A 23169-nucleotide genomic window follows, 5' to 3' on the forward strand; every position below is an offset into this window, starting at 1 on the left:
CTAAAGTCCTAATATAAGGAAGATAGTTTCCCTTTCCCCCACTTATTTATATAAGTAAATTGGTACCATTTATTTCTGGTGTTGTGTTCTGCTAGTTGTATTCGGGTACTTAGCTTGCTTCAGATTTGGCCTATGACACAAATATTTTCTAGGTCTTTTTCTACCCTATTGACAAGACCTCATAAATCTCTATACATCAATTACTTTAAATTTTTTTTATTGTAAGTGAGTGCATTTGCCGGTGTGTATGCCAGTGCACCTTGTTTATGCCTCACACAAATGGAGGCCAGAAGAAGGTATCAAATCCCATGGAACTAGAGTTACAGATGGCTGTGAAGTCCCATGTGGATGCTGGGAATTGAATCCAGATCCTCTGGAAGAGCAGCTGGTATATTTAAGCCCTGAACCATCTCTCCAGACCCCCAGTTACTTTCTGACACAGTATATATTATGAAAAACCATACTAAAGTAGGACAATTTGTAGGCGTATGTTTCACTGTTTCTTCTTGATACGTGGAAATTTACTGATGAGACCTGATAGAAGCCCATTGTCATTCCCTGGAAGTGGAGTGTTCTTTTCAGTCACTTCTAAACGGGAACTTCCCTATTGATTTGGATGATGTACCACAGATAAACATGTTTAGTAAGACATAGAAAAATGGAAAGTGCATTGGCTATTACTCCGGCTTTTCTGGTCAAACCAATTGTTCCCCTTTCTTGTTTTATGACTAAGATGCTACAATCCTGGAGTTCAATGAAGCCTTTTCTTTCCTCAGAGATGCAGATAATTCTGCTGGTCAGTTTTGCTACCTCGACCACTCTAATAACCTCTCCACGTCTGTGGTAGTTTGGGTAGGAATAGCCTCCATAGACTCATGTGTTTGAATGCTTAGCTCAAAGGGATTGGCACTATTGGGAGGTGTGGTCTTGTTGGAGGAGGTGTGTCCTTGGTCGGGGGGAGGGGAAGGTCTTGGAGGTCTCAGATGCTCAAGGCAGGCCAGTGTCTCCATTTCTTTCTGTGGGTTGTGGCTCCAAATGTGGAACACTCAGCTCCTTTCCAGCACCGTGTCTGCCTGCATGCCACCGTGCTTCCCACCTTGATGATAATGAACAAATCTCTGAACTGTAAGCCAGCCCAAGTTAAATGTTTTTCTTGATAAGAGTTGCTGTGGTCATGGTGTCTCTTCACAGCGATAAAACCCTAACTAAGACAATGTCTGTGAATTCATGACCGTGTTGTGTTTCTCTCAATCAGTTACATAAAGTCTCTAAGCCAAGCTGAGGGAAGCCATTGCTTCCTGTTGACTTTGAGGAGCTATTTTGTCATTTTCTATCAGCCTGTCAGGAGACACATGGCATGTTAAAATATGGCAACGAGAGGCTTTTTGTAAAGAAATCATTTACAAGGGTGTCAGAACCTTCTGGGGCAAAGTCTTAAGGAATAAGGAAGCACCTCCAGATCCAGGAAAGCAAGAGAAGGATTATTTGACTCCACAGGAAGTTGCTCTGGTTGTTAGATGGGGCATTGTGACCTTCAGAGCCTGCAAGGAAGGAACAGGCGGATAAATGTTTTTATCTCCTGCTTTCCATTCTGATGTCCAGCCCTGGTTTCCCATTGGCCAGCAGACTGGAAGCTAAGGGGCAGAGACACGTACACACGCGATACAGATGTCTTCTTTCTCAGGTGAAACACAGAGAGGGTGCAGGGAGCTTCTGGAGGAGCACAGTAGCCCACCCCTAGCTACTCTGAGTTTTCAATGGTGCTTTCAGGCTTCCTTTTGTATCTCAAGAGGCCATCCTCTGATGTAGGTGGGTCTTCGTATTTCTATTGCTTTCATTGGTTAATTAATAAAGAAACTGCTTGGTCTGATAGGTCAGAACATAGGTGGGTGGAGTAGACAGAAGAGAATGCTGGGAAGAAGGCAATGAGGCAGATGCCATGCAGCCAGCCTCCAGCTCAGACATGCTGAATCTTTCCCGGGAAGCCACGACCTCGTGGTGCTACACAGATTACTAGAAATGGGTTGAATCAATACGTGAAAGTTAGCCAATAAGAGGCTGGAGGTAACAGGCCAGGCAGTGTTTAAAAGAATACAGTTTCCGTGTAATTATTTTGGGAGTAAGCTAGCCGGGATCTGGGCGGGAACACAGCCCGCTCTTTCCTTCAACAATCCTCAATGCATTGGCTCACATAACTTTCCCCTCTATGAATACCAGTTCATGTGTTAGCACTGGCTCTTTGTTCCCACCAAGATCACAGCTTGTTGCTTCTAGCTGCTGGCTGCTTGGGGGAGGGGCACATTCTAGAGAGTCCCATTTTTACTCCAAGTTTTCTGTTCCATACAGCAAGTATGTGTGTGTGTGCACGTGAGTGTGTGTGTGCAGCTCTCCCCACCATATATCAAAGCATCTTCATGTTGTTATAAAACTCTGCTAACAAAAAGTAACCGGGCAAACAATAAAATAAAAAAATTAATTTTTATTAGTTCTGCACATTTTTTCATTGTGATTAGCATCATTTTGGGTAATAGTAGCATTTTCCCACATGCAGTTCATGAATACGGTTTGTCTAAATATTTTTAAGAAAAGAGGTGCCTATGGTCTGCTTCTGTAAGAAACACAAAATATGTCGATGTGGTTGACTATGTAAGAGTAATACTCTGTTTTTGAGGAAAAGAAATTAGAAAGCCCACATTGATATTTAGAACAATCCAGAGAACTGTGTTTCCAAAGCAAAGAAAAATAATTAAACAGCAATTAGGAGGTTAAGGACAGAGGTAGGTAAGCGCTACAATCAGCAGTTAGCATAGACACGGCAATAACTATAAATCAAATGTTATACCCTTTCCAATTGCAAATCCTAATTTGGATGTGGAGTTGTGAACGTATTTTGCCCCTTAAAATTGTGAAATGAAATAAGTGTAATAAAAAGGCAGAGATCTACCGCTACCCTGGCATGTTTTCATTTCTTAGTTAGCAAAGATCTTCCATGAAAAACCGCTATGGCTAGAAAGTAAGAAAAGTGATTGTGAAATCAACCCGAAGATAATTTCCTCTTCATATGTACATAATGCCGAAAAATAAAATAAAGTGACTTTGTACAGTATTTATATTTGCTTATAAAATTCTAAACATGTTTTAACAGGTTAAGCAGTGTTGTTGCTTTTCTTCAAACATGTATGTACAGTCTGTCTATACACTGAATGCTCCCCGCTGGAAATTTAAAAATAACCCAAACATCGTTAAAGTGCCGCACACTAATGCTTAATGACGTAAAGAAATGGAATCCGCTGAACAGTTTCCTTGACTTAGCCACTGATCTATGGTTTCTCATGAATGAGATTCTGAGTGGTGGGAGAAACTAGATACCGCAACATGGTAATATCAACATGCACTGGCAGCAGCCACGCTATCTATAATGGTACAGAATACGGTATTTTACCTGTGGAAAGCTTGCACGCTACATTTCATGTGGCACATATTTGATGCAATAGATACTGTGCTTAGGTCACTATTCGTTTGCTCAAACGTGCACCACAGAGTAAAATGACTATTTACAAGATAAATAGCATTTCATTAACACGTCCAGTGTCAACCTCGCTGAGAGCTGAAGATGGCTAAACAAAGGGCGGGATTAAGCGGAAATTTATAAAGGGTTGACTGGGTCAATTCACTCTGCTAGGGTTGGGGGCAGGGCGTCATATTCAGTAGTGAGAGACTTTTAAGAGACAACGAACAGAAACATGGCGTGGTTCCAGATGTCTGAATGAAGTGGACACCCACTAGGACTTAATGACCTATCCTGAAAAGTCTCCTTGGACTAAGGGCTAGACTTGACAGAACTGGATGAACAGAGCCCATAATCTGATGATCACCACAGTGTGCACCCCACGCACCCACTCAGAAACACAGATGATATGGAACTGTTGAAGAGCTGTCTCTGCCTCCCTTTGACCTTTCCTCGTGCATAATCCTAAGGTGCAGCATGGCCCCCATGCAAAACCACACCTTGTGCAGACAGGAGGGCCAAACCTCCAGGTGACACACCTGGAAAAGCGTCCCTTTACTCTATTTCCCAACAGAAACCGTGTGTACAAAATCAGTCACATGTAACAAAGGACGCATGGATAAAAAAAAAAAAAAGATGACTCCACTAACTGAGCTTGTAAAAAATGTGACAAATCTGGCAGTTGAAATGCAAATGGTGGATACAGTTACTACACTAGAGTGTTTCCCGTTAACCCCCAAATTATAGCTCTCCACCCCTTTTAGACTGGTGGTCCCTACAGTCTGCATAGCCATTGTCTCTGTCTTCAGCAGTGTCAGCTGGTAGTGAGAACAGTAACCGCCTGCCAAGGTCGTCTCCCCTTTACACAGAGTCACAGAGTTTGCCGACAAGGGGGTCACTGTCTTATTAGGCACTGACCTTAAGTAAATTTGTGTAAAAACAATCGGTTTGGCATTGACCTCCTAAAGGAGTCCTTTTGACTTCACCTTCACAGGCTGTAAACAATTTGTCACCCAATTTATTATTTTTGTTTGTTTGTTTTGTTTGTTTGTTTATTTCCCTTTGGCTTTTTCATCTTTTCCTTCCTGCTCATGTTTCTCCACGATTGGCTTTGTCACCCGATCGTAGGAGGGTGGACAAACCGCAGTGGACATTGTCAGGTCAGTTTTCTCTGTGATAGAGTTTTCGTTTATCCTGTCAATGATCATGTCTTCTTTTACAAGAAGATTGGCCCCACCTTTGAGTTTGTTCTTATTGTACGCGAACGAGGCTTGTTTGACCGTTCGCTTCAACAGGTGGCGCCTATAAGCACGCTGAATGATAACGGCGGACACCTCTTCTTGTTTGCGTTTCAAAGTCGTAGTGATGGGCTGATAGGAGACCTTGGAGGGGTTGGAGGCCATGAACCGCTCTTCCATCTGGACTCGAAGGGCATCCATCTCTCCACTCTCCCCCAAGACCCGCTTTGTAAAAGCAAATAAGATGTCCAGGCAGTGGATGCGGTCTCCGCTCACCATGGGCAGATCCATGGCGATGAGCTGGAGTTTGTTGGGTTGTGGCAAATTGAGAGGGGGTTCAAGTGCAGCTGCAAACTGAGATAATTTCTCAAATTCCATGAACTGAGTGGCATCGGGGTCGAACTTCTCCCAGACCTCATAGAACATCTCAAAGTCGTCCTCACTCAGGGGCTCTGCACTTTCTTCTGTGGCGACGCTGAAGTTCTCCAGGATGACAGCGATATACATGTTCACCACAACCAGGAAGGATATGATGATGTAGCTGACAAAAAAGAAGATGCCCACAGATGGGTTCCCACAATCCCCCTTCACCGAGCTTCCAGGGTTAACTTTATTAGGGTCACAGTCAGGGGGTTTGCTGTTGAGAATAGGTGCCAGCAGTCCGTCCCAGCCCGCTGAGGTGGTGATTTGGAACAGGCAGATCATGCTATTGCCGAAAGTCTCGAAGTTGAACATGTCATCAATCCCAACTTCCCTCTTAACATAGGCAAAGTTGGACATCCCAAAGATGGCGTAGATGAACATGACCAGGAAAAGCAGGAGGCCGATGTTGAACAGCGCGGGAAGGGACATCATCAGAGCGAAGAGCAATGTGCGGATGCCCTTGGCGCCTTTGATCAGACGTAGGATTCGGCCGATCCTGGCCAGGCGGATGACTCGGAACAGGGTAGGGGACACAAAGTACTTCTCTATCAGCTCGGCCAGAAACATTCCTGTAGAAAAATAATTAGAATTTCAATCAGTGAAGAAGTCATCCATTAAAATCTTTGATTTATTAAAGTTCCAAAGTCAAGTTCAGAGCATTGAGATTCAACTTTGCAATCTTAGTCATGGTATATAGATAATACAATCATCTTCCAGTGTCTGCAGCAGACTTGTCCCAGGAAGCACCTCCCCTTTCTAGAATATCAAAATTCTTTTATATCATAGGGCATCACATTTGCATATAACCTATATACACCCTTCTGGAGGTTTTAAATTACTCTTAATCTATTTATCATACTTAACAACATAAACATCAGAAAATGAGTTGCTGCAATTCACTTTAAAGGAAATAAAAGCAAAGAAATGTCTATGTATGGTCAGTAGAGCTGCAGGGTTCTTGAACACACTTTTGATCTCTGAATTTGTGGATACCAAATTCATAGATATGGAGGACTGACTGTATATAAAATTATATGATGTATAGCATGAATCAACATTAATTTTAACTCAGAAAATAATTAAAAGTTAAGAACCATAGTATTATGTTTTCAGAGGTGTTGGTACGCCATAGTTAACCTAAAATCTCATCAGAAATAAATGCTGAAGTTTGCTGCAGTATCAACAGCTAAAGATGGAAGTACAAATGCATATGGTTATGAAGATTTTCTCTAAATTTGTTGAACATGACTTTCCTTTTCTCATCTCATCAACCCACAATATTGGGATGTTTAATGCTGTTTTCCTTTTCTAGAAACTTGACTCTTCCTTGAGTTTCTTGCACAATACTCTTACAAAATTGTTTAAGCATGTGCTTGTTCACTAACAACACGCTCCAAGGTTAATGCTCCTTTGGCCTCCTGTAGCCTCTCAAGTCTTTAAATTTTAGAGCTCCTTTCTCCCTGTGATTTTGTTTTTTGGCATATATCTGTTTATGTGGTATACATATGTGCATGCATGTTCTCAAGTGTGTGTGTGTGTGTGTGTGTGTGTGTGTGTGTGTGTGTGTGTATCTTGACATTCGGAGTCTCCTTGATTGCTTTCTACTTTATTTATTGAGGCAGGGTCTCTCAGTTGAATACAAAGCTCTCTGGAATGGATAGAATAGCTTGCTCTGTTATTTGGGGCATCCAAGAGTCCTCTAAGTGTTGAAGTTGTAGGTAAGCTGTCACACGTGAGCAGATTGTACATGGCTGCTCGGGATCTTAACTCCAGTTCTGAAGCTTACACAGCAAGTTCTTTACATGCGGGGATGTTTCTCAACCCCTTCCTGTTCTTTTTAAATAAAGACTCCACTAAAGGGTAACACACATACACACACATACACACAGACACACACACAATACACACAGATGAGTGCACAAATACCAAATAAAAAGAAAAAACAACCAACCAAACCATTAAATATAAAGGCCTCCTTCTCTTAAGGAAGCCTTCTCTGTTTCTGTCTCTGTGTTTTTATTTCTGGATATTCTAGTTACATGATTATATCCACTGATCTGTGTTGGAACTAAAGACTACATATAAGTGAGATGTAAGATGTATAGCCCGTCAGAATGGGTACTAACACAAAAATCCCTTCCAACAGAGAATCTTATGGTTGAAATGTTGCAGTGACCTTGCCTTAATTAAGATGGAATATTTGGGGCCTATATAGGGACTTCTTCACTTCTATAAAGCATTATTTACACATGCAGTGGAATGAGCTACCTTCAAGAGACCCTTATACATTACACAATTGGAAAGAAATTACTAAGTAGGAGATGTCCTATGCTGCCAGTGTCTTTCTAGAAATATTGAAAATTTTCATTTAACAATCATAGTGAACTATTTTTTATCTTTATTAACTCTTGGTTTTTAATTCCTCTTCTCTTTTATTTTTTTTTTTTTTTGCCCATTGCAACCATGTTCCACTCTGCGTGCCATTGACCCATAGCTACATGTCTAATGCAATGTCATTCCCGACCACCAGACCAGATTTGTAGTGCCCCTCTTATCAGAATTATCTATATCAGTGGTTCTCAACCTTCCTAATGCTGCAACTCTTCAGTGCAGTTCTTCATGTTGTGGTGACTCCAACCGTTTATTTATATTAACTATTTATGTTAACCAAATTACTTTTGTTGCTATTTCCAAATTGTAATTTTGCTTCTGTTATAAATCATAACACAAATATCTGCATTCTCCGATGGTCTTAGATGACCTCTGTTAAAGGGTCATTTGACCTCAAAGGGGTCACATCCCACAGGTTGAGAGCTGGTACTCTCAATAGTGTGTAGAGTATTCAATCTCAATCACTTAAAATGCCCTTTATGTTTTGGCTCATAGCACAGATCTACATAATAAAATCTACCGCAATAAAGGAGATTTTACTAGTTGACAAATAAATACAAATAAATAATGTATCAAATAGATACAATGGAAAAATAAATAATGGCATGTTCTAGGAGCCTAACTTTGAAAGAAAAATAAAAACAACTTGATAAAACCTATCACCACATTCGCTTTGAATAGTGAGATGACCTCCACTCTAAATTTGTTGTCTCAACTGGTACCTTCATCAGGATGCGTTTGACAGTCTTTGCACATCTTACCTACGATGGAGAGAATGACCACCACAAAATCAAAAATATTCCACCCAATGGTGAAATAATAATGGCGGAGGGAGATGAGCTTCAGCACGCACTCCCCCGTGAACAACACAATGAACACCAGGTTGATGCGTGCCAACACGCTAGTCACGTATTCGCTCTGGTCATCCGTTTCCACCATCATGGTGACCATATTCAGACAGATGAGAATCATGATACTGATGTCAAACACTTGTCTGGTAACAAAGTCAAACACCATTCCTTGAAATTTGTTCTGCGGAGAAACACAAATACTTTCAGCTGTGGGAGACATGCATGTATGTTAAATACTTCCTGTAATGATCTCCTTTCTAGCATTATACATGGCACCTACCTCTTGGCACCAATCTTTGTGAGAAACCTTGTAGTACATTTTTACATCTAGTTACTTAAATTGTTTTAACTATGTATATTCTTGAGAATATCAATCTCTTGCCGATGGACTTCTCTCTGTATTCTCTATACAGAAACACCCTGAATTTCCACACATCAAAGTCACAGGAATGTAGGAAGCCCACTTGATTTGGTGTTACCAAACACCAGCTACTCTGGCTGCAGTACTTTCCAATGATCAATTGGACCATTTGACCATTTAAAAACATGTAGTAAATATTAATATTAGGTTTGCTTTCTTCCTAGAGGATTGTCAACGGGACCATGTGACTTCAAGCATCTAAAACAGCATACATTTAGATCCCACCTTGGCAATACTAATCTGTTCCTTGCAAGCAGCTCTTACTGATATTGTCAGACACACAAGGATGGGTCTCCATGGAGATTATCAGACTAGAAAGGCATTTCCTTGTTGTGCTACAGCAAGGTGAACATGTGAATTTTGCTACTGATATGGGGTCCCGACCCTCAGTCGGCTGCTTTTAAACCTGCAGACCATTGCCTGTTTCTTCCTCTGGGAAATTGAAGGAGACTAAGGATATTTTATTACCATAAATTTTGAGGCACATACTTGCCTCATTTCTCTGTGCAGTGCTAAGACTCAATGCAAAAGTTTCTCATTAATAAAGCAATGCTCGGCTAACAAAATAAGAATGTTTCCTAATGTTTTGTTCTCTGATTCATCCTTGGAAATATTTTCAGTTTAAAGATTACTGCTATGAAAATCACTATGATAGGATAAACATTCTTTTATTATAGTTTGTTGAAGTCATCTTGGAAATATGAGAATGGTTAATCATTATTACAAATTGTGATCATTCCAACATCAGCAATTGGCAACTTTTTAGCCATATATAAATATATTAGATACTGGAATTCTCACTTCCTCCCAAATGCTTCAATGCTTTATTAATTAAACAACAACTACACTGGAGACGGTTATGTCAGTGAACACTTTGTCTACCTCTTAAACTAAAGAAGCCCAATGGATGTTAGTCCCTCCCAATGTTTATGTGTTCCTCACCATTGTTCAGCAGCTATGGTAAAGACACAAGTGTTGTGCAGATTACACTCCCGGGGTCATTTGGCTATATTGTTGGGATTCTAGTTGTACAGTTTTGAGTCATTTGAAGATAAACTTGCATTTCCTGTATATTTTTATTTATTTATTTTTTTGGTGTTAAAAAAAAACCTATCAGAGCCGGGCGCTGGTGGCACACGCCTTTAATCCCAATACTCGGGAGGCAGAGTCAGGCAGGTCTCTGTGAGTTCGAGGCCAGCCTGGTCTACAAGAGCTAGTTCCAGGACAAGCTCCAAAGGCTACAGAGAAACCCTGTCTTGAAAAACCAACCAACCAACCAAATAAACAAAAACCCAACAAACTTCAGAAAGACATAAATTAATGATGTTCAAGAAGTACAAATTCTTTTTGCACTGGAAATGGTAGTTGACTTCCTCTGTGTAACAAAACACATTCAGTGCTGTCTTATAGGATTTTCATTCGCCCTCTCTTACTCCTGGTCGAGGGATGGGCTTTTGTGGCTTTTTTGATCCTAATTTCTTCATTGCATTGTAATATTTCTTCTGTTCTTCAGTCATAAAGATGTCTTGACCTCCAAAGTATAGAAAAGAAAAATCAAAACTGGTTAAAACCATGTCCATTCCTACACACTTTTCAATATTATAACAAGAAATTTAAAGAAATTAGTATGACTATTCCTGTGATTTTTGAAGCTGAAAAATTAAAAGTATGTTGTGGTGATTGAAATTTTTTTTTAAAATTTCTTAAAGACAATTAAAACTGGCCATTATTATTATATTGAGAAAATAAGCACAGAAACTCTTAAGTGGTTATTCAAGACCATATACATGAGCAGTAAACACTGCATATTTAGTTCCTTAATTTAAACATATCCCCCTTTGGAATGAAATACCATGATACAATGATTTTCCTATTCAAATGTAGAAAGAACACACACACACATGCACACACATACACACACATATAGACACACGTGTGTGTACACACATCTGAACTTACAATCTTCTTAATTCTGTCAAGAATTCTTGGGAAGGGGCTGAAAGGAGCCTGGAGGAGCTCAGAGATGAGTGTTCATCAGAATGACAGGTAAGGGACAGGACAGAGGCCTAGAGGACTGGACAGCAGCTGATAAGTGCAGATGGAGCAGAGGAAGCTGCTAGAAATAGGATACCATCAGCATTGAGGACAGCTATGCTTTGTAGTGTAAAAATCCTCGGTATTGATGAGTAAAAAGATTCAATAAATACTATGAAGTAGTGGGACATAAAGACCGATTTGGCTGTGAAGCACTTAAATGCTCTCAAGTCTATTAGTCATAAAACGTACAAAAGTTAAAATTAATTTGGCTTCCATCTAATAAATACCAACTATTAAAAATTAAGAGAATGTTTTATGTCAGTGAGCAAGCTGAAACAAGGTCACGGTCATACAGTGTATACAGTTGACTGGATGCACGACTCCAAGGAGGCAAAATATTTCACTCTGCAAATGTATTGTAAGAAAAGATTTAAACACTCAAATATTTTATGAGGAAAAATTGGCAAGTCATTAAAGACTGGAAACAACAAAGTTAACCAAGTTATGATAAATGAATATGAATACTGAGAAAACTTTGTCCAAAAGAGCATTTAAAATTATATATTAGAAAGTATTGGGGCTGGAGTGATGGCTCAGCAGTTAAGAGCACTGACTGCTCTTCCAGAGGACCAGGGTTCGATTCCCAGCATCCACATGGCAGCTAACAACTGTCTGTGACTTCAGTTCCACGGGATCCAACACCCTCATACAGGCATATATGAAGACAAAAATAGCAATGCATATAAAATAAATAACTTAAAAAAAAGAAAGTATTTCATTCCAGGCTGGACTCGAACTCGTGGTCCTCCTGCCTCTGCATTCTTCACCAAATCCTACTGGTGTGTACCACCAAAAGCAATAGTGGGAAGAGTGCCTTAATTGCCCTTCCCCTGTAATCAGACTGATGATCAGCCTAATTCATAGAACCTTCATCCAGTAATTGATGGAAGCAGATGCAGAAATACACAACTAAGCACTGGGCCGGGCTCCTGGAGTCCAGCCATGGAGAGGAAGGAGTGGTAATATGAGCAAAGGGGTTAAGACTGTGATGGGGACACCCACACAAACAGCTGATCCCAGCAAGTGGCAGCTTACTGACCCTGTGCTGACAGCTGGGGAACCTGCATAGGACCAAACTAGGCCCTCTGAATGTGGGTGACTTGGGCAGTTTGTGGAGTCCCGAGCAGTGAAAACAGAATTTACCCCTAAACTATGAACTGTTTTTTTTTTTTTTTTTTTGATCCCATTCTCTATGGAGGGTTACCTTACTCAGCCTAGATATAGTGAGGAGGGCCTTAGGTCCTGCCTCAAGTAACAGACTTTGTTGACTCCCCATGGGAGGCCTCATGCTCTCTAAGGACTGGATGGGGTGGGCAGCAAGGAAGGCGGGTGGGGGATGGAGAGGGAACTGGGATTAGTATGTAAAATAGGATCGTTTTTAAAAATTAACAAAAAAGTATTTCAGGGCTGGGACAATGGTTCAGTGCATCCAGGCATTTGCTGCCAAGACTAAACACCTGGCTTTAAACCTTGGGACTCAGGAGGAGGGGATCAGCTTCTGCACGTTGTTCCCTGACTACCACACATTCACCTGTGGCATGCACACCCTACTCTCATGAATAAAGAACTGTAAATAATTTTTTTTTAAAAAAGTATTTCAGAGAGGGCCTAAGTGGTAATTGCTTTACACAGAGACATGAATAACTAGGCTCAGATGTCAACACCTGTGTTAAAGTGGGCGTGGCAACATGTGCTCATAATCACAGTGCTGGGAATGCAGAGAAAGGTGAGCCCATTGGACCCCCTCTCCGGCCACCTGAACTGATGATCCACAGGTTCAGTGAGGGATCCTGTCTTAAGGGTTATGGTGGAGTTGGTGAGCTCCCATCAGCTCAAGCAAACTGTCTCAGAGGATGACCCCCTCATGGTCTAGAATTCCTTGCTCATACTCTCATTCCTTCCACTCTTCAACTGGATCTTGGGAACTCAGTCCAGTGCCCCGATGTGGGTCATTGCCTCTGTTCCCATCTATTGTTGGACAAAGGTTCTATGGTGATATTTAAGATAATCATCAGTCTGACTACAGGGTAAAGTCAGTTCAGACACCCTCTCCTCTATTGCTTAGGGTCTTAGCTGGGATCATCCCTGTGGGTTTTGGGGTATTTTTCTAGAACTGGACTGGGAGTGAACCAACATGGGAACATCCAAGCCCCTCTGAAGGGGATTGACAGCTGGGGCCTGTCACTGAGGGACCACTGATAGTGACACTGGGATGTGTCTCTACTTGCATATGCCAGCTTCATGGGATCCTATTCTCTTTGGATGTAAACCTTGCTCAACTTAGATGTAGTAGGGAGGGCCTTGGACTTTCTACAGGGTGGAGTGCATGGCACTCCCTTAGGGTTGGAGGGGTGGGGGGAGGGTCTTTGGTGGGAGAGGGAGGGGACTTGGGGGAGGAGAGGGAGTGAGAATTTGGATTGATTATTTTTAAGGAATAAAAAAAAGAAAAATAAATAAAGGTTATGGTGGGTAGCAATTGAGGCAGATCTCTGTATCTGCCACTGGCCTTTACATGCATAGACACATTCAACTTCACAGAAGCTTGCACACACTCACATGAACAAACATACATATAACACACACACACACACACACACACCATGCACACACACATGCATGCACTCATGCATGCAGAATATTTCCAAGTCAGGCAAAGTGATGTGTGCCTATAATTTTGATGCATATTTACATGTATATTGTATACAGTATTCTCTGATCAAACTTAACCCCCTTTTATTCTTCCTTCCACATGCTTTTCCAGTCTCTAGAGACCCTTTAAGCTTCAAATACATTGTAAAGGGGAGTGAGTTGTTAGGGATAAACCATATGGAAAAAGTCATGAGCTAATTTGTTTCTGAATTCAAGATCTCATCTTGATTCAAATTCTCTGTTATTTCTTCGATGTCAGTATGTTAGAAATATTTTAAAAATACTCATCTTCTTCTTCTGCTGGTTGAAATTGTCTATGATGACACCAATAAACAGGTTGAGGGTGAAGAAGGATCCGAAGATGATGAAGATGACAAAGTAGAGATACATGTACAGGCTTTCTTCATACTTAGGTTGCAGTTCCACCTGCCAGAGGAGAGCATTTTGTTAACTGCTAGAGCAGCTTTGAACGTGGAGACCACATTGGTACCTTTCCACATAGTAGATTTTATTCCTAGTAATCAATCAGTAGATTTTCTTCCTATATCAACTGCCTCTAAAGAAAAGAAAAACCCCTGAAACTGGGCACTAAAAAGATTTGGTGTAAAAAGTAATGTAATATGGCATTCTAAAACTGTTTACATAACTTTATATATGATGAATATTTTGTTATTTGGAGAGTATGCCTTAAATTTGGTAAGTTTTAAATTAGTTAACTATCAGTAATTTGAAAATATTAGTGAGTTCCGTGTGGTGTCTCATGTCTGCACAACCCAAGCACTTGGGAGGATGAGGCCGGAGACTTGCCATGAGTATTTGACAAGCCTAGGCTGCAATGTTACACCCCGTCTTCAAAACAACCAAAGAAAATTGTTAGTGAAAACAGAAGCTCTTATAAATTTATAGAGAATGTATTTAGAGTGCTGATTCATTTGTTTATGGATCTATATAGCCAGTAAAAGGGCAGGATTATTCACTTGGAGGCTGGCATCTTGCACTACCATTACCACAGTCACAAAAAAAGTTTTAGATCGAATAGACAGGCTAAATACTCCGTTTTCTAAAATCCTCCATTGATAGCCAACTGTCAAGTTTATTGTTATAAAAATAGACATAGACAGACCCGTTAACCATTGCACAACAAAAGAGTCAAGATTTGCTATACATAGATTCCTAACGCATCTGTCTCTTTTTAAAGACAACAGAATTAAAATTGATCGAACAAGTAAGGGAAAGTTGTTGTAATGAAGTGAAATGATGTACCCAGGGAGATCAGGAGGGTTTCAAGATTATATTTGTCTACATAGTGAGCTAGGGGTCTGGGCTACCAAGGGGGAAATAAAACAAGAACAAGGGAAAAAAATAACGGGGAGGAAAAAAACTCTAAATTTTACAATTTAGAGATCCATCTTAGAGGAAACCTGAGGTTTGAATGTACATCTGGAAGAAAAAGTGTGTAACCAAATAAATGAAGTAAAATTGCTGGCATTGGAACAGGCTCCAGTTAATTCATGGATGCTGTTAATGTAGAGTGGACTTTTCTAAGAGATCTCCACCAGTATCTTCAGGTTTTCAGGCCTCCCAATGTGGAGGCTGCCTACACATTTCAGCTGTGGATGACAATCATATGCTTTTTCTACTAGCTCCTTTACATCAAATATAAATATTAGAGAATATTCTGATGGCCATTAAATGAATGAGTCGAGTTTGTTTTTCTCTTCTTTCCCTTCAGTTTTTTGGTTAAACTCAACACAGTCTCTCCGATTGGCATTTGCTGTTGTTGAGTGCAAACATTTTTCCTGAATATTTTTAGCTAAAATAGAGTCAGTTCACCTGGCTAATTATTGAGCTGATTTAGGCACCTGATCAATATTTCCAGACGAAGTGAGCTATAAGGAATACTTACATTTCTGGAGTCAACCGCTGCATACATGATATCCATCCAGCCCTTAAATGTGGCCTGTTGGAAAGGGCAGCCATGTCTTACTTTGGGTTAAAATTCAGAACTCACATTTATTAAACATTCTTACTGGACATTTTAAAGAAGTGTTTTAAAGTCATTTCAAAACAAACTTTACAGGGACTTTGAACGAAGACAGAAAATGAACCAAGTGACCATACTTCTTCCTATTTTATAACCAGTTCTAAAGTAAGTCTCTAAAGTAAGCTCTAAAGTATCATGCTATCATAATTTGGTAGAAAGTCCTAGAAATGTAAGCAGTATTGGCAATATATGCAGCAATGACAAATAAGGTCTGCGGATCTTCTGCAGAAATCTGTCTTCCAGGTGACCGAGGTGACAACATTTAAGGTTGTCCTTTACTGTGGCACTCTACAAATCATATGGTTTTATATAAAAAGCTGCAACCATCTTTTAAAGAAAATTTCAGAAACAACCCTACATTCACTTTCTGTTGTGCAATCCTTGAAGAGAGTGAGTTAATATAAATAAGAGACACGGGAAAGAGAGGGACAGACACTTGTCATTTGCATATTGAAGAGGGATCCCTACTCTAATGTCTTACGGTCATTTGCTATGTGTCTTAGAACATAGATTTTGAGTCCAGAGGCCCTGAAATGCATACCTATTCTTTAGTCAGTGAGGAAGCCTAGCATGTTTTTTTTTTTGAGGTATCCTTGTTTTTAAGTCCCTGACCTTCGTTGAGTGGTGGATGATGTGAGAGGAATGCATGTTAGCCAGAATACAGAAATACTTTCTTTCAGATCAAGCAGAGAGATGGAGATTATGCCAGGGGCTGAGGTCAATTATAGAACTTGTCTATTATACACTTCACACAGGAACCAGAAATAATTGATTTGAGGAACCATTTCAATGGAATTACTAATCAACAGAGAGGTGAGAGGTGATTCTGTATGGTCTAGTGTGAAATGGCCCTCAAAGACACGCTGAAGAACTGTGTGCAGACAGCCCCTTCTTTTTCAGAATCACTTAGCATTTCAAAGGATTATTTAAAATGCCCAATTTTTCTGTCCTTGGTTTTATGAAGAAAGTGATATTTTAGACACACGACTTATCAGTGCGAGTGTCAGTACAGAGTGAGCATGGATGTAAGCAAAACACGGTGAACCCATTGTAATGGTTAAGAGACCATTCTTGCTATGTTTCAAAAATCATTGTATTGAGCAGTAAACATTCAGAGTAGGCTACAAGGTCTGGGAGAAAGATATTCCAAGAACACAAAAAGAGACAAGGTTATCAAAGAATAGTAGTAAGGACATCTATAAAAGCTGTTGGGAACAGCATAGGCTTGTTTGCTAGGTCTCTGTTAAGGCCCCCAAAACCTTATCTTAGCAAACCAAGTACAGTTCTGCTCTGAACATTCTAAAGAAGCAAAAGAGAAGAAAATATATAGCTTTTTTATTTGTTTTTCCTTTTTAAGCAGAAGAACTAGACCAGTATTTTGTTTTGTTTTGTTTTTAATAAATAATCTGGTTTTTGCTTACACTCACTGTGTTGTAGTTAGAAGTGTCCCTGGATAAATATATTTAAGGAACCACTATCTTTCATAATTTAAAAATACTCATATAAACTATTCTTAGGGAACTAATCGGATGTTTAGGGTAAAACAGAACTCAGCAATGGCAATGAAATCTCATATGGAATGAGACTAGAGTTGTCTGCCTTTGAATTCTACATGCTGGTATTCTGTTATTTTTTTTTCTTCTGGGAAAACATAATCTTCACACCCAACCATCTTTCTCAAACTTCCAACGCAGACTGGCGTTGCTGAGCGTCAGTGACTTCTTACACATCAGTTACTATCCAGGAATGTTTGATAAATACCAGTGATTTCATTTAGCTAATAATAAACTTTTTCATAAGGACAGGAATTTGAGGAAACACAAGAAAAAGAAAATAAGACCCATGGAAAAAACTGAAACGCCTGACCTCTGTTGACTCTGCCTTCTCACGTGAACGTTCCTACTCTTCTGGACTCTGAGACGCGTACCAACAAATAATACTGAAAAATTATTACAAGCTCTCTTCTTAACTAAATAACAGCTGTAATAACCACTTCGTTAGTATTCTGAGCAACAAAATTTTCAGAGAAAAGAGTGTTCACTTACAACTTGAAGCAAAGAGAGATACCCAAATCCTACATTATCAAAGTTTACTTTCACATTTTTCCATCGGGCAGTTTCATTTCTTTCTATGAGTTTTAGGCAATCAGAATGATTATTCACTTCGGTGATGTCAAACATGTCACCAGTTGTGGTGTTAACACAGTGGTAGAATTTGCCAGCAAACAAATTTACGCCCATGATGCTGAAAATGAGCCAGAATATAAGACAAACCAGAAGCACATTCATGATGGAGGGGATTGCTCCTAACAGGGCATTCACAACCACCTAATACACAAATGGAGAGAAAGAAGAGTCAGAATTCTTATTGGTTAAAAGCAGAAAGACATTCCCCGAGGAATTTTCATCTTTATTTTTTTTCTACCAAGACTACTTAGCCTATTTATGTAAGAGCAAAGCAAAAATAATCTTAAAATAAATCCATTCTTCCATCAATGCTATGCTTAGAAAAATAAATATAGGCCATATGCAAAGAAATGGGGAAAAAGAAGAAATTTAATATAAAGGAGGAGCTAAAGAAAAGCAAAATCAGAGGAATTTGCTACTGGATGACATCAGATGTGTAGTTTATTAGAAAAAAAAAGAGAAGTAGGAACCTCGGGGCAGAAGATTAGCTCATTTAAAAAACAATGCAAAAACCAATATGTCAAAGAACATAACTGAAACATTTGGGCGTGAATCGATTTTACCAGTACACTTTAGAAATAAACTAAAAATTAAGATGTATAAAGATAAAACTATTTTAAACACCTAATATATTTTTGGCCTTAATTATCCATGCATTGCTATAACTAAGAATAGTTTTTGCGTAAGAAGCAAGACAATTTAGCGTTATGTATTTCAGTAGATCATCACATCGTTTATTTCAAGCTCCAGTCATGTAAGGGGTTTCATTTGCTGAGTTTAATCCAAATAAACTTATTTTAAATGAAACACTAGGAAGATCAGTGTTGCAGGAAAATGAGAAGAGGAGGGAGGCCATACTTCTCAGATCTGATGTGACTCTATAAAGCTCTGTGCTAAACTGCTATCTCCCCTCTTTTATAAAAAAGAAATTTATTGCCTTCTTATCCTTAATTCAGGACCACAGATTAAACATATCTACCCTCTGGGAGTTCCAGCTTCCTTCTCCATAGCTCTCCCTGGAGCTACACATGAGTAGCTAAGAGAGGGGATAGGCTAGACCTATAATACTCTTCAGCGGCAGATGCGTCTCAGACTTGAACGTGAATGGCTGAGATTGGTGCCAATCATGTGGCAATTCCTGCTGCTTCTGTCTCTTTGGTGCTTCTTAATATCATCTACTTTCTTTTGGTTAGAGTTCAATTTCAGAATAAACGTTTTTGCCTGTCTGATAGCAGCATAAGAGCCAATTCCTTGTTCTTCTGAGCCCTGGTTGAACTCTGTCGGAAACAATAACCACCGGGGGCCACAAAACAGTGTGTTAAGTGGGTCAAAGGAAATAATGACAAAGATTGGGAATGAACATGAAAAGGTTAATTCAGTTGAGCTGTCCAGGCAGAAGCAGAGGACAGGCTTGTGTGGAGAAATGCTACATAGCAACTATCTCACTCTATAGCCTGCCTGAAAGAGTTAACACACAAACCTTCCTTTATATATTATTTTTGAAATTATCTTCAATTTAATTTTGAAGTTAGTTATTGAAAAAGATTCTATAAATACTTTTCGATATTATTTTAACTGTATTCATAAAGTTAATTTTTTTAATTTGTGTTATGAATATTGAAATGGAGCAATTGTTCCTCTTTGAGTTTATCGTCTCAATCCACACTGAAGTGTATGTCTGCTGTGACTACGGAGTCGGTACTAACTAGTGAGTTTCTGCCTTTGACCCCCATGGCACTGACCATCCCCATACTGATCTGTAGCTCCCGTGCTGTGTTCTTCAAACCTTTCTGACTTGGCCGTTTGCCCACCTTCCAGATCTCCTTGGCTCTGACCTCTGTTACTTTAGAATTACATTATTGTCAGATTATTCTCTCCCCTTCTTTTGGCATGGGTATCTTGCTACATGGATATCATGGATATTTGGGGTAGATAAATTTCTTCTATACAAGCTGAAAGCTATCCCAAGTCCCGTTTAAAATTTTCTGGTGGTCCTCTAGCCATTAGAAAACATTTACCTCTCTTTGACATCTACATCACTCCTTAGTCTGTGTCTACTTTCCTTGAAACATTTAATAAATAAATTAATAAATTAAATAAATTTAATTAATTTATTTGCTCACTTATTTATCCCACTTATCTGTCTGTCTGTCTGCCTGCCTGCCTGCCTACCTACCTCATCTACCTTATCTATCTATCTATCTATCTATCTATCTATCTATCTATCTATCTATCTATCATCCATCCATCTATCTATGTATCTATGTATCTATCTATCTATCCATCTATCTATCTATCTATCTATCTATCTATCTATCTATCTATCATCCATCCATCCATCCATCCATCCATCTATCTATCTATCTATGTATCTATCTATCTATCTATCTATCTATCCATCCATCCATTTATCTATCTATCTATCTATCTGTCTGTCTGTCTGTCTGTCTGTCCGTCCGTCCGTCCGTCCGTCCGTCCGTCCGTCCGTCCGTCCGTCTGTCTATCTATCTATCTATCTGTGTGTGTATGTGTGCATATGAACATGCTATAGCATTTGTGTGGCGGTCAGAGAACAACTTGCAGAGGCTGTTTCTCTTCCTTCCACCATATGGGGTTGATTATGGGGATTCTGCTCCAGTGCCAGACATGATTGCAGAAGAATCTCACTACCATGGTAAATTTCCCCTTCCAGCTTCCCTAGCTGGCCACATACACTCCAAACCCCTCTATGATGGTAACTATGTGCTAATGCGCTTGCCTGAAACTCTTCTTTCTTTAAAACTCCCTTCCCATTATTTCCCCTTGAGATGACTCCCCCTTCTCAAGACTTTAGCTCAAAATAAGCAAGTCTTTTACTTAGTTTAACTCTACCCACCAGGTCAGCCTCCTTAACAAAAGGTGAGAGTTTTCTCCTTTGAATTCAAGAATCATAACTTTAGTCCTGGAAAGAACTTCAAAGACAATTTGGTGTTGGGGTTTCATTTGGAAAACGAGACTAATGAAACCAAAACAAGGTAGGTTCAGAAAGTGGCCCAGAATTGGCATTTCACGCTTTTTCTCGTTCCCCCTGCTTATTTTTTCAAGAATTTCCACCACTTACGGGTTTCCCTGACTGTTCTGTGTGAAAGTTAGATTCCTCTATCTTTGGTAGATTATGATACTTTAATGTGTGTATGTCTCATGCATAGATGTGTGGTTTCCGTGTGACAGCATATATGTGTGCAAGTGTGCATGCACATGTGGAACACATGTGTAGAGGCATGAAGTAGATGTAGGAGTGGAGGTGTTCCTTGACTGTTTTGAATTGTACTCATTGAGTCATTTGAACTCAGAGCTTGCTGTCAGGGCTAGTCTAGCTACCCAGCTTTCTCTGGAGATTTCTTTCCGTCTGCCTAGCTCTGGAATTACAGGTGAGCTGTTATTCCCATCTGGAATTTACATGGGCTCTGGGGAACCAAATTCCAGTCCTCATGCTTGACTGGCTAGGAATTGAACCATCTGGAGATGGAGGTTACCATCTCTGCAGACAGGTACTAATATCTTTGTGAAAATGTAAACTACAAATATATATTTACTAATTATTAAGACTTTGATTGTCTTGCGTGTGACAGAGATCTTTCAGAATAGGAAAAGGAAAATAAAATTTGCCTGAAGAAACAAATAAAGTAAAATCTATCTTAGTATGTTTTGAACACAACATAATTTTTAGATTTTATTTCTGGATTATATGAGAAGGATAAGTAAAGATTTGAATAAGGATTTTTTGTATAATGTAATAAACATGAGTGAAATCCTTTGAAACAGGAATTGGGTTTGAATTGAAATTAATGTTCATTACTGAGTTTGTGATGCTGTCCAGTATTGTGTAGGAATGTAGTACAGAAGAAGATATACAAATTTGCTATAGATTTGGCCCAGTGAGAAATTTTATTTCACAAGGAACTTTGTCTTGGAAAACCATTTGGCGTGGAATCAGAGGATTTGTCAATCAAAATGCACTTAAAGTTGTTATTTCATTAAAGTACAGAGCAAAAGGTCACAAAGGGATTGTCTTTCCCAAGAGCCCCAAGCATCCCCTGGTTCTGCAGAGAGGGAGATGTATTAATTCCTTTCAGTCTCTAGGGAGAGCCAGTAATTGGCTCCCATGTGGGGATGTACTGGGAAGAGTTAGTCTAAATAAATTGGAAAGAACAAATTGAGGTTACAAGGTGCATAAAAAGGAGATGTCTAAGAAAGAAGCATGCTTAATGGGTTGATTGTAGAGATTGCTTCTTCCAACAATTTTTTAAAAAACCATTTCCCAGTAGGATTTCTCTTTAGTAGCACAATCAGTTCTTACAGTCTCTTTCTTCGTTAAGGTCCACACTTCTGGTTAAATTGATGAAAAATGAGGAACAGACAAATATGCTAGTAGGTGTTAGAAAATTCAGTGCATTCAAAAGTTTCCTCTAAGTGAACTGATTTGATTTTTCAAGTCAGTGCTAGTCATGGGTTCCATAGTTTTTCTAAGAAATACAGAAAAATTATGTGAATAATAATGTAATAATAAGAAAGTAAAAATCATGACTTCTGAATATGAAAATTAAAAAAAAAGATCTTCAAAAAGCCTAACACCTAAATCAGTGTTATAAAATTTTAGTTATATGTCTGATAGGCAAGTCTATTAATTATCCAAACATAATGCTATTTTTCTTCTTCTAAATAGTAAGAATTCTCTTTCTTATATAAGACTCCTGAATTTTAAGAGGTAATAAAAATGAAATTTGTTTTTATTTTGAGGTTCACTGTGATGTTTTCTAAGATGCTGGGGTGACTTGCAAAGACTTGGCTTATGCATTAATACCCTAGTACTCATGAGTTTTTTTTTATTTCTCCATGTTTACTCTATCCTATATAGTTCAACTAAGCTCATTTCTCACATTTCTTGGTTTTAGAATTTAAAACACATTTTTGCATGTTCTGCTTCTTCACAGGTATCTCACCTTGCTACCTTTTGCAAATAACATATTTTAGCGATAGAAATTGAAACTGAGCATAATCAGTAATGACCCTTTGATGCCTGGCAGGTTGCAACTTAGCCTCTGCTCACACACATTAACCGTCAACTGATGGACTCCAGCTGGCCCTTGGAGAGACCAGAGCAGTGTCGTCAAGGCAAGAGATATATGCCTCAGACACTATCATCAGCTTGACAAGTTAGAACAATTTCATCATAATCATCCTACATCAGGGTCCCCCACCCTCACCAATCAAGTCATATCCCAATAAATGGACAATGAAGTACACAGTAGCTAAATCATCTGTATTTAGTGAAACTTAACAAAAATATGCGTTACTGGGGGCATAATCCACAGAAGTTAA

At 39.3% G+C, this 23169-nt stretch overlaps 1 protein-coding gene across 3 annotated transcripts in view; it reads right to left on the reverse strand.

The window, feature by feature from the left end:
• Positions 1 to 2459: 2459 nt before the first annotated feature.
• Positions 2460 to 23169, reverse strand: part of LOC125394876 (sodium channel protein type 1 subunit alpha) — a 140247-nt gene continuing 119537 nt past the window's right edge. For 2 of the 3 annotated variants that reach the window (XM_087900027.1, XM_087900026.1), the window contains exons 22-27: positions 17668 to 17949; positions 15485 to 15538; positions 13867 to 14004; positions 10266 to 10370; positions 8322 to 8592; positions 2460 to 5738 (exon numbers count right to left, since the gene is read on the reverse strand). In XM_087900027.1, coding sequence (XP_087756153.1) covers positions 4561 to 5738; positions 8322 to 8592; positions 10266 to 10370; positions 13867 to 14004; positions 15485 to 15538; positions 17668 to 17949 — 2028 coding nt within the window. In that variant the 3' untranslated portion in view covers positions 2460 to 4560. The remainder of the gene's footprint in view (positions 5739 to 8321; positions 8593 to 10265; positions 10371 to 13866; positions 14005 to 15484; positions 15539 to 17667; positions 17950 to 23169) is intronic. The other variant, XM_087900028.1, reaches the window with a different exon arrangement.

This window comes from Myodes glareolus, chromosome 21 (assembly GCF_982192425.1).
Source record: "Myodes glareolus chromosome 21, mMyoGla1.1, whole genome shotgun sequence".
NCBI lineage: Eukaryota > Metazoa > Chordata > Mammalia > Rodentia > Cricetidae > Myodes > Myodes glareolus.